The sequence below is a fragment of the Coregonus lavaretus genome (genome assembly GCF_964263955.1).
Source record: "Coregonus lavaretus genome assembly, contig: HAP1_SCAFFOLD_1122, whole genome shotgun sequence".
Classification (NCBI taxonomy): domain Eukaryota; kingdom Metazoa; phylum Chordata; class Actinopteri; order Salmoniformes; family Salmonidae; genus Coregonus; species Coregonus lavaretus.
In genome coordinates this window covers 61,747-73,984 of record NW_028160143.1, presented here as the reverse complement: position 1 = coordinate 73,984, position 12,238 = coordinate 61,747, and the positions used below count along the sequence as shown (strand labels likewise).

Sequence of the window (12,238 nt, the reverse complement as noted above, 5' to 3'; positions counted from 1 at the left end):
CATGTTTCAGCATGGTAACGCACCATGTCGCAAGGATCTGTACACAATTCCTAGAAGCTGAAAATGTCCCAGTTCTTCCATACACACCAGACATGTCATCCATTGAACATGTTTGGGATGCTCTGGATCGACAGCATGTTCCATTTCCCGCCAATATCCAGCAACTTCGCACAGCCATTGAAGAGGAGTGGGACAACATTCCACAGGCCACAATCAACAGCCTGATCAACTCTATGCGAAGGAGATGTGTCGCGCTGCATGAGGCAAATGGTGGTAATAGCAAACTGGTTTTCTGATCCACTCCTCTACCTTTTTTTATGGTATCTGTGACCAATAGATGTGTATCTGTATTCCCAGTCATGTGAAAATAATAGATTAAGGCTTAATTTATGTATTTCAATTGACTGATTTCCTTATATGAACTGTAACTCAGTAAAATCTTTATTGTTCCATGTTGCATTTATATTTTTGTTCAGTATAGAAAGACAAAAACACAAAACCATAGTTGGACATTTTTTATTTTTATTGATACACTACTGTAAGAGCCTAAATGCAAGGTATTCCCTTTGAATAAGTTCAAAAAGCACTGCAGTCTTAAATTACAAAATGGTTTTAAAATACAAAATGTACATGACATGACAATACAAGGTTCCGTAAACATCAGCTAAAACCTGTATTTCCCTTTTCTTTTACAAAACATATATTTATAGATATATGTCCCCAACCGTTAGGAATGACATCCATTTCAAAGTATCAAAAATAGAGTTCTAAAGTCAGTCTGTGTTGCTTTTTATCAGTATGTAAAATGGGAACATATTGTTCGGTCTTTGGTTTTACAGAAGAGGACGGCAGAGAGCGAACGCTTACTGAATTTAATGCTGCTCGTGTCTTGACTCATATGCCTCATTCACACTTATAGGGCCAAACTGAGCCAAGCCGATCTATACTGGGCTGCCCTGGTTACGCATCTACATAGTGCTGGAAAGGACAATGTGAAAATGAAACATCCAAGCCAGCACAGTACGGTTCTGATCGGCTCTATACTGTGAATCAGGTAACGGAGTCTCACAACCAGCCCCAGAGCCAGCCTCTCCTCTTCTAACTAACGTCCTGCTGTCCAAAATGAATATTCTCACAAGTAAATGATGAACCCAGAAGAGCATATAGAAAACCAACCAGTAATTCATATTAAAAACATGAGTTAAGGCATTCCTATAGTTTAAATAAACAAATAGTGACATTCTCTCCTCACTGTTTGAAAAGGTTTTACACATAAAACACAAGCCACAAGATTATTACAAACAAATCAGTTATTTTCTACTTGATGCCAAATATCACGTTGTCATGTTGCTTTTGTCATGCTTTGCATAGTAGCCTAATGCATCGGTGTGCTTGTATTGTACAGAACTGAAATTAATTATTCAAAAAACACTTATCTACAGTTTATTGGGTACAAACGCACACATCCACACACACACTTAATATAATCTACTAAGACGCTTGCACTGTGTCCTTTACAAGGCAGATTCACTGACTGGCCCTCTGGTATGCAGGAGTAATAAGAAGTATTGTGCTGATACTCTAGAAGGCTGCGTTTATACAGGCAGCCCAATGCTGATCTTTTTTCCATTAATTGGTTCTTTGACCAATCACAGATCTTTTTCAGAGCTGATCTGATTGGTCAAAAGCCAAACTAGTTAGAAAAAGATCAGAATTGGGCTGCCTGTGTAAATGCAGCCTTGAAGTGACAGAACCAAGCATCTCTACTGCATCTACAACTACAGGCATCAAGGTTCTTTTTTGTTTCTTTTTATGTTTTTAAAGGCATCAGGCAGATTTTTTGTGTATAGCAGAATTATTTTCTACTTCCAATTGGACTTGAACATGATTGACAGTTGTTATTAGCAACATCCTCTCAGAGAAAAAAATATACATGCAAGAATATACATATCACTGTTCAATCACAGAGAACATGTTAAGGCAATAGGAGTTGTTCCTACCCAGACCAATAAACATGTTGTATTACAGCATGACTACGTAATGTATGGCATACATCTATCCAGCATTCAGAATCACATTCTGTAAACATCCTTATGATGTTGTTGTACTGGAATATGTCGCTTTTTAACATTTTCTTTGGACTTCTTGTTGTTGTAATTCTCAGGCAAACTGAGAATATTTTTATTATTGCTATCAATATTCCATACATTCGCAGTATGTATGTCTCCCCAAGGAGGAAGATTGACTAATACATATTTTTGTTAAGGTAACATCCTGAAGACAAAATTATCGTTTGTCGTGATGTGCAACACACAGGGGACGTGGAAGAACCAACAACAGTCAAAAGTGGGCGTAATTTTACAAAACTAACTTAACCTTGTTCGTCGGGGGGGAGCAATACATTAATACAGTATATATAAAGGACTATATATAAAATACTTTTATCAACAGTTGAAATCTGCACAGTTTTCAATGTGTTATCATATTATTTCCAATAGTATGTGGATTGAAGCTGCTTTACCCTCAGAAAGGTGTGGTTGTTACAAAGTGGAAGGCACACAAGGGTCTCTGGGCCCAGTTTTTCAAAAGTTATCTGATCGGATTTCTGCAATCACATACAATTACATGTTAGAATTGGGTTTAAAAAATAAAAGTAAAGATTCTGATCCTCCAGATAGGGATTCGGATTTAGTAATCCAATCTGACCATTAATCAGGATTAAATGTAGTTTTTTTTTTTTTACTCAAAAGGTAATGATTCGGATCGTTTTGATGCCAAAAATCTGGATTATCTTGATCCCACTGGAAGGGTGTATTCAGGGTGGATTTAGAAAGGTGAAAGGCACAACAACCAATAATCTTCTAAGTAACTAAGGTGAGGAGGTTTAAAAAACATTCTTACATCTGAAAACCAAAGGTTGATGAAGTTAAATTGACCGCAGTATTAAGTATGTGGTCAGTTATATTGAGAAGTGTCAAATAAATGCATGTACTTACTTATAAGTGATATGCAGGCTCTATTATTTGTAATATAGTTACCTTTATTCATGTAGTTTACTCATCTCTGTTTCCCTGACAGTGTAGAAGTAGTACCATAACCTGTCCAATAAATGGAAAGGTGTAGGCCTGTTGAAAGCACTGAAAATCTGGCTTCTGTGACCTTCATATTGTGCATCAGAATGATCCTATCCAATTATTTTCTGAAAAACTGGCCCAAAAACAGCCAGAGCAATCTGATCCTGGAAATAAGGATTACAGAATCCGGATAATTCTTATCCAGATTAAAAGTTTTGAGAAACTGGGCCCAGGGCATCAGGACAGTTAGTGTGCATCCACAATGACACCCTATTCCCTGTTTGGTGAATTGGGTGTCACTATACAGGGAATAGGGTGCCATTTCAGACGCACGTCAGTTATTGCATTACAGAGCTCAGAGGAACACAGGTCCGTCTCGCTTTGTGGATAATTCAAACACCACCTTTAATTAAACTCCAACGAGTCTACTTACAGTTACAAATATATATATTTACTCGTCTTAACGGGCTACCTCAGTCTGGACCAAACCAAAGTGTTCATCTATCCATCGCACAAAACATTATATTCATCGAAAGTCAAGCGTCTCCATATCACCAACTCATAAATCTACCTAATTTCTATCAAAATCAACCTCATACTCTGCATGAAGAGTCAACTGTGCAAACAAACAACAAAAGCTTTTACCATCCTATCATTCAAAGCTGCTAGTTAACAATGTTTATAAGGCATTTGTTCAACCTGAAGAGGAGGATTGGGGACTCAGGAGGAGAGGGTAGTAATAATATACAGATACAGTGGCTTCAGAAAGTATTCATACCCCTTGACTTATTCCATGTTTTGTTGTGTTACAGCCTGAATTTAAAATGGATTAAATATTTAAAAAAATCTCACCCATCTACACACAATACCCCATAATGACAACATGTTTTTATAAATGTTTGCTAATTTATTTCAAATGAAATACAGAAATATCTCATTTGTAGAAGCACCTTAAGCAGCGATTACAGCTTTCCACACCTGGATTGTGCAACATTTGCCCATGATTATTTTCTACATTCTTCAAGCTCTGTCAAATTGGTTGTTGATCATAGCTAGACAACCATTTTCAGGTCTTGCCATAGATTTTCAAGCAGATTTAAGTCAAAACTGTAATTTAGCCACTCAGGAACATTCACTGTCTTCTTGGTAAGCAACAGTGTAGATTTGGCCTTGTGTTTTAGGTTATTGTCCTGCTGAAAGGTGAATTCATCTCCCAGTGTCTGGTGGAAAGCAGAATGAACCAGATTTTCCTCTAGAATTTTGCCTGTGCTTAGCTACATTCCGTTTCTTTTTATCCTAAAGAAATCTCCAGTCCTTAATGATTACAAGCATACCCATAACATGATGCAGTTGTTTTGGATTTGCCCCAAACATCACACTTTGTATTCATGACAAAAAGTGAATTGCTTTGCCAATTTTTTTGCAATATTACTTTAGTGCCTTGTTGCAAACAGGATGCATGTTTTGGAACATTTGTATTATGTACAGGCTTCCTTCTTTTCACTCTGTCAATTAGGTTAGTATTGTGGAGTAACTACAATGTTGTTGATTCATCCTCAGTTATCTCCTATCACAGCCATTAAACTCTGTAACAGTTTTAAAGTCACCATTGGCCTCATGGTGAAATCCCTAAGCCGTTTCCTTCTTTTCAGGCAACTGAGTTAGGAACGACGCCTGTATCTTTGTAGTGACTGGGTGTATTGATACACCATCTAAAGTATAATTAATAACTTCTCCATGCTCAAAGGGATATTCAATGTCTGCTTTTTTTTTTACCCATCTACCAATACGTGCCCTTCTTTGCGAGGCATTGGAAAACCTTTATGGTTGAATCCGTGTTTCAAATTCACCACTCGACAGATCATTTTATGTGTGGGGTACAGAGATGAGATAGTCATTCAAAAATCATGTTATTTATATGACTTGTTAAGCACATTCTTTACTCCTGCATTTATTTAGGCTTGCAATAACAAAGGGCTTGAATACTTATTCACTCAAGACATTTCAGCTTTTCATTTTTAATTAATTTGTAAAAATGTCTAAAAACATATTTCCTCTTTGACATTATGGGGTATTGTGTGTAGGCCAGTGACAAAAAAATCTCAATTTAATCCATTTTAAATTCAGGCTGTACCACAACAAAATGTGGAAAAAGTCAAGGGATGTGAATACTTTCTGAAGGCACTGTATCTACATGGCTGGAAGGTCACTAGAAGTGTGGAATGTTGCATATTACAGATCCCAGTCCAGCACCAGAGAAGAAGAGGGGCTCCCAGGCACCCAGATACCTGAGACAGAGAAGGAGTAGGGTGATAGAGGGGGGGGGGGGGGGGGGGGGGTCATCGCAGTGGGGCTGCAGTACTACCTATACACCCCCACGGGGCACTGTTGTGACATCACTCAACCAACCGGGGTGATTTGTACCGTGTCGAGGTCTATGCTGGTGAGAAAATCATGAGTACAGTATTCAACCCTTCTTTATTCCTACTGTGGGCATCCTATTTTTCCTCACTGAGCACTACACTGTTAGGGGCTACACTTTGACTTGAGAGGATAGATTACATACTCCAATCAGATGCCCCTGACCAGAGAGTTCTGCTGCATAGAAACCGTTTAGGAGGTGATCACTCTCTAAACCAGTGATCACCTCTGGGGATCTGAGCCCAGGCCTGAGAACTGAGAACTAATCCTAAAAAAGAACCCGAAGTCAACTGAACAGAGAACATGTTCCTCGTCTTTCTGCCCCTCACTGACCCCAATAATCCCACAGCTTGTCACCACCCTGCGGTGTTTTCCTGTTTATAATCTGATGTATACATGTGTAGGTGGGTGAATCTGAGCTCTTTTGCTGCCATGTGAGTATATGAAAGGTGTGTTCATGTGTGTCTGGAGGGTCTTCTTGTGGACTGGTAGGTCCATGAAGTGTAAAGGGGAATCTCAGCCAAGTCTGTCCTGCCTAGAGGCAGATGGTAAAGTCCTGTGGTGGAGGTGGTTGTGTTGGGGCTGGTGAGGACACTGCTATGCCCAGCTGGGTGTGTGGAGGCCGCAGACAGTGCTACGACTGGGCACCGCCGCCAGGGGACTGGGACATGTCTCTGCCGATGATCTCATTCACTGGAAACACAAAGAGAGAGAGAGATACAGGTTCACTACAGCTGAACAACACAGTCCAGAGGGTTTATTATAGGCTACTAAACCTTAGCAAGGCTTTCTTCTACTTCACTTGACCCAACGTTTTTGAGGACACATTGATTCTCATAGATTATCAAGAAATCAAATCTAAATTGTGTTCCTGAATGCATTCGGACTGTGAGAAAATACACGTTTACCAGCAGAGGGCGATGTTGCCCAGCTCACTTACTGACTACTCTGAACACAGAAAAGTTCAGCTTCAGCATATCATATTGGAGAGACAGAGGGGGAAAAACTCAATCATACATACACTGGCAAGACCCAGAGGTTCAACTCACAGCTTTGGAATGAAAAAAACACCATCAACAACCAGAAAGCGAGGGGAAACTATTCCATTCACTGCCGTGTGTCATTACTGTCAGACTTGACCTTTGACAGCGTCCATGATATTTCGCCTTTACCACCACAACATGTCGACTCCTATAAATATCATCCTCCACTTATTTAATGGCTAGCGAGCACAAGCTCTCTATTATGTTTCTTCATTACCTCCATCTCTTAATGGAGCTTGAGTACATTTCCTCTGGCCTATTATTGCGGGTTTGCGAGCGTAGTAAACGGGCCTGTATAAAACTAATCCATTGTTAAAACACATGTTGTCGACCCCAGAAAGGCATTCAAGCACAGTGCTGTAGGTAATTACTCTACCAGGCAGAGCTAGCTAGGCCTGATATTAAATAAATAACACAAGTTATTCTCTCTCTCTCCCTCTCTCTCGCTCTGGCGTTGGGGCATGTTGGAGATGTTACAGTGGTGCCGAAGCTGTTTTCAGCTCACACCGGGCCCAGCGTGGCTCAGCGGGAGGACCAGCAGGGAGCCTGTAAAAACCACAGCCGTAAGGTAAATCAACTTCTAACCCCCATATCACGCTAAACTGAAGCTGTAAGCTGTATCTGGTTTACTACAGTACCCGTGGAACAAAAAGGAGGGTGAGAAAGAGAGAGAAGAAATAGAAAAGAGAGAGAAAAGAGAGAGAGAAGAAATGGAGAGAGCGGAGAGGATAAGTAGACTGGTTTGGTATTTGTGGAAAAAGTGAAGATATTTTCCACACAGCAGTGATTGCTAGATCTGCATTCGCGCAGCAGCGGCATTCATATACCGTTAATTTCCTGATGTGGCACATAGGTGTCAAAAGTCATGGCAGGTCAGAGAGACAGAGGGCAAAGAGAGGAGAGGGTTTGACTATCTGGTTTAGAGAGAGGAGATGGTGAGTGAGTCCTCTGAGCTCTGACAGTTTGACTTTGGCACATTGAGACAGATAAGATACGCAGGCATTCAGGCAGATCTGTCCATATACCACAGTAACAGTTCCAGCCCTGCTGCTTGGGGATTTCTCTTCTCCTACCTACAACTGGCCACTTCTTGTGCAACTGTCTGTTGTGAAATCATACATTTACTGGCCCAGCATGTCTGAAGACTGGCCCCTGGCCCAGACATGTCTGATGGACAAGTTTGGTCCATGGTGTCATTCAGCATCTGCTTTGTATGGGTAAAATAATATATGGGTATTTATATCTGTGGTACTTTATGGAGTGATAAACAGAAAATAAACACATCCATGTCGAATCATGTCTAGATTACCAGTTTTTCACTGACAACAAATCCAGAGTATAATAGAGATATTAGGGAGTCTGTTAAAATTAATGAATCTTGTTCATCTTAAAATCTTCCCTTTAAATTTCTTAACCAAATTATGCTGTGTATGGGGTTAAATAATAATTTATTCATTAACATAAATCAAGAATTACACTTTTTCATCAATTTAATTAATTAATTACATCCCCCCCTTTTTCTCCCCAATTTCGTGATATCCAATTGGTAGTTACAGTCTTGTCCCATCGCTGCAACTCCCGTACGGACACGGGAGAGACAAAGGTCGAGAGTCGTGCGTCCTCCGAAACACGACCCTGCCAAGCTGCACTGCTTCTTGACACAGTGCCCGCTTAACCCAGGAGCCAGCCGCACCAATGTGTCGGAGGAAACACCGTATACCTGCCGACCGAGTCAGCGTGCACTGCGCCCGGCCCGCCACAGGTGTCGCTAGTGCGCGATGGGACAAGAACATCCCTGCCGGCCAAACCCTCCCCTAACCTGGACGAAGCTGGGCCAATTGTGCGCCACCCCATGGGTCTCCCGCAGAGCCTGGACTCGAACCAGGATCTCTAGTGGCACAGCTAGCACTACGACATCAATTTAATTGAATTAAAAGCTTTGATACTCTATATTCCAGTTGTTAGACCTAATCCTCTCTTCAACTGTTACCCCCATTCCTAAGAATCAGCGGCTACTTATCTGAAAACAATTACAACATCTCAAAGACATTGCAATCCTGTAATACAGGTACAATCTCAAAAAAGCCCCCAAAAGAAATCTGTCTCAGAAAAAGAACAACAACTATTTCTAACATCCTTTTACAGTATTCACATTGAATACTGTAGCTTCAACTGTCCTTGCTAGGATTTTTCTCGACTACCATTAAAAAAAGCAGTGAAAACGTATTGGTGGTTCCATGATAGAAATAGAGCTGTTTATTTGTGTGATTTGCGAGCTGCTACTACTGCTGATGTGACAGAGAGAGGGGCAGGCCTTTGTGCCTGGCTGGCTAGCCACCGTCTCTATCCTGTTGGCGTGGGCGGATGGCTCTTCCTCTCCCATCACACACTGCTATCTATCTTCACACAGATACTATATTTCTATCTTCTCACAGAGAGAGGTTAACTGTGACATACAGCTTTACATAAAACATCAGCAATGTATCGATGTTCTAAATACAGCACACCAGCTGAAATGTTGAACTAAAAATGAAGCGTTATTATTGTTGTATGAGTTTAATGTAAGTCTCAAGCACAATGTCTATCTGCAGTTGTGTGTCTGTTTAGAAAACTTTCCACTGAACACACACATCACACTCCAAGTTTTCAAAACGATGCAAACGTTCACACGGCCGTTAGATATCCTATTCATCGACTACTGGTAAGGTTTCCAATTGGCTCCAACAATACTGACAGTTTCATAAAATATTATTAATTAGGCCTATATTCTGAAGTAATTTAGATCTGGGAAAAGTCTTTCAATTGTGCTTGGCTTCGGTAGTTTCATACCTGAACCAATGTCTCAGATTGACTTGTTTTTATGACTGCATCAGAAACCTGATGATTTAGCCCAGCTTACTGCAGAGAACCCTGGGTCTCTTTCACCCTCTAGAAGGGAGATCCTCTTTATATGACTAGGAGGGGGGGTCCCTGGTAAGCCAGGGAACTGCTCCTCCTACAGTGAGCCGTCATTTTGCTTCTAAGGTATACCTCTCTGGTCCTTTCCCAGTGTGTAGGGCTAGCCTACTTTACTGAATGTGTGACTAAACCAGCCCATGAACAAGACTTCCCTCCCCATCGGACTGGTGTCACCTCTCAGACAGTGCTTTAGGGGGGAACGAACCCTTCAATCACTGTGACTTAGGCCAATTACAGTAAGACAAGGTTTTCTGCTGGTCTGTCTCAGTGTGTGTCATGTCATTATCATAAAAGGGGAAACTCACATTAATCACTTTACCTAACCCAGTCAGAGGGGAGAAACAGACTGCCCCTCATTAAATCTACATAGTGTGTCCTTTCTGACCCCAAATATTTTTATTTTCTTTGTTTCGAATCACACAGTGATCTTTAACATCATGTCTAGATGTATACATTTCATGTCTAAAAGAGATCTGTTAAAATAATCTCTGCAGTGAGAAACAGAAGTGAAACAGTCAAACTGATGTGGATTTGCTATGATAAACAAGTCGTCAGTTAGTATGGAAAACGGGTAATCACCCTGGTTCCCTTCTGACAGATTGAAAAAACCTTCCCTGACAGACAAACACTGAAGTGTGCAGTAGAAAAGGGCATGTAGGGCGCTCCAACAGAGAACCAGCTTATGAAAATAACAAGAAGACTGAGTGATTGTTCCCTCCACTCTACCAAATGAAGAAAACATGTTACAATGGAAAACACTTGTGCAAGGCACGGGACAGGCAAGCCAAGATTCAGTTTCCCTGAAAACGAGAATGTCAAAAGGAAGCCTTGTAATGACATGCACACGTCTTCAGAGAGCCTCGGGTAGAAGAGAAAACATGAGACGTTCAAGTCAAATGGATAAGTCCACTTAATGATCATATTTCATTGGAAATATATGGTCAGTTTCAGTAACAGAAACTAGATGACTAAAAATGTTCCAGGGTTGCTAGGCTAACATCTCTGAGTGATGTGGATATACTCGGACTACATATCCCAAATGAAATAAATGATCTCACTCCAATACATTTTAATAGAAAGTTAGCAAAAATAGATAAGATTTTGCTACCATGGAAAGGTAAATACCTGTCTATTTGTGGAAAAATCACCCTGATTAACTCTTTAGTATTATCCCAGTTTACGTACAGTGAGGGAAAAAAGTATTTGAGCCCCTGCTGATTTTGTACGTTTGCCCACTGACAACGAAATGATCAGTCTATAATTTTTTTTTGAACAGTGAGAGACAGAATAACAACAAAAGAATCCAGAAAAATCCATGTCAAAAATGTTATGAATTGATTTGCATTTTAATGAGGGAAATAAGTATTTTACCCCCTCTCAATCAGAAAGATTTCTTTTATATAGGTAATGAGCTGAGATTAGGAGCACACTCTTAAAGGGAGTGCTCCTAATCTCAGTTTGTTACCTGTATAAAAGACACCTGTCCACAGAAGCAATCAATCAATCAGATTCCAAACTCTCCACTATGGCCAAGACCAAAGAGCTCTCCAAGGATGTCAGGGACAAGATTGTAGACCTACACAAGGCTGGAATGGGCTACAAGACCATCGCCAAGCAGCTTGGTGAGAAGGTGACAACAGTTGGTGCGATTATTCGCAAATGGAAGAAACACAAAATAACTGTCAATCTCCCTCGGCCTGGGGCTCCATGCAAGATCTCACCTCGTGGAGTTGCAATGATCATGAGAACGGTGAGGAATCAGCCCAGAACTACACGGGCGGATCTTGTCAATGATCTCAAGGCAGCTGGGACCATAGTCACCAAGAAAACAATTGGTAACACACTACGCCGTGAAGGACTGAAATCCTGCAGCGCCCGCAAGGTCCCCCTGCTCAAGAAAGCACATATACAGGGCCGTCTGAAGTTTGCCAATGAACATCTGAATGATTCGGAGGAGAACTGGGTGAAAGTGTTGTGGTCAGATGAGACCAAAATTGAGCTCTTTGGCATCAACTCAACTCACCTTGTTTGGAGGAGGAGGAATGCTGCCTATGACCCCAAGAACACCATCCCCACCGTCAAACATGGAGGTGGAAACATTATGCTTTGGGGGTGTTTTTCTGCCGCATCAAAGGGACGATGGACGGGGCCATGTACCGTCAAATCTTGGGTGAGAACCTCCTTCCCTCAGCCAGGGCATTGAAAATGGGTCGTGGATGGGTATTCCAGCATGACAATGACCCAAAACACACGGCCAAGGCAACAAAGGAGTGGCTCAAGAAGACGCACATTAAGGTCCTGGAGTGGCCTATTGTCCAGACCTTAATCCCATAGAAAATCTGTGGAGGGAGCTGAAGGTTCGAGTTGCCAAACGTCAGCCTCGAAACCTTAATGACTTGGAGAAGATCTGCAAAGAGGAGTGGAACAAAATCCCTCCTGAGATGTGTGCAAACCTGGTGGCCAACTACAAGAAACGTCTGACCTCTGTGATTGTCAACAAGGGTTTTGCCACCAAGTACTAAGTCATGTTTTGCAGAGGGGTCAAATACTTATTTCCCTCATTAAAATGCAAATCAATTTATAACATTTTTGACATGCGTTGTTCTGGTCTCTCACTGTTCAAATAAACCTACCATTAAAATTATAGACTGATCATGTCTTTGTCAGTGGGCAAACGTACAAAATCAGCAGGGGATCAAATACTTTTTTCCCCTCACTGTTTTTGCTTATGGTCTTGCCTAC

The 12,238-nt window shown here is 41.1% G+C and overlaps 1 protein-coding gene across 2 annotated transcripts in view; it reads right to left on the bottom strand.

Moving 5' to 3' along the window:
• Positions 1 to 5,410: 5,410 nt before the first annotated feature.
• LOC311122086 (nuclear factor of activated T-cells, cytoplasmic 3-like) overlaps positions 5,411 to 12,238 on the bottom strand; it is a 45,306-nt gene continuing 38,478 nt past the window's right edge. For both annotated transcript variants that reach the window (XM_084196498.1, XM_084196499.1), the window contains exon 9: positions 5,411 to 6,188. In XM_084196498.1, the coding sequence (XP_084052624.1) occupies positions 6,130 to 6,188 (59 nt within the window). In that variant the 3' untranslated portion in view covers positions 5,411 to 6,129. The remainder of the gene's footprint in view (positions 6,189 to 12,238) is intronic.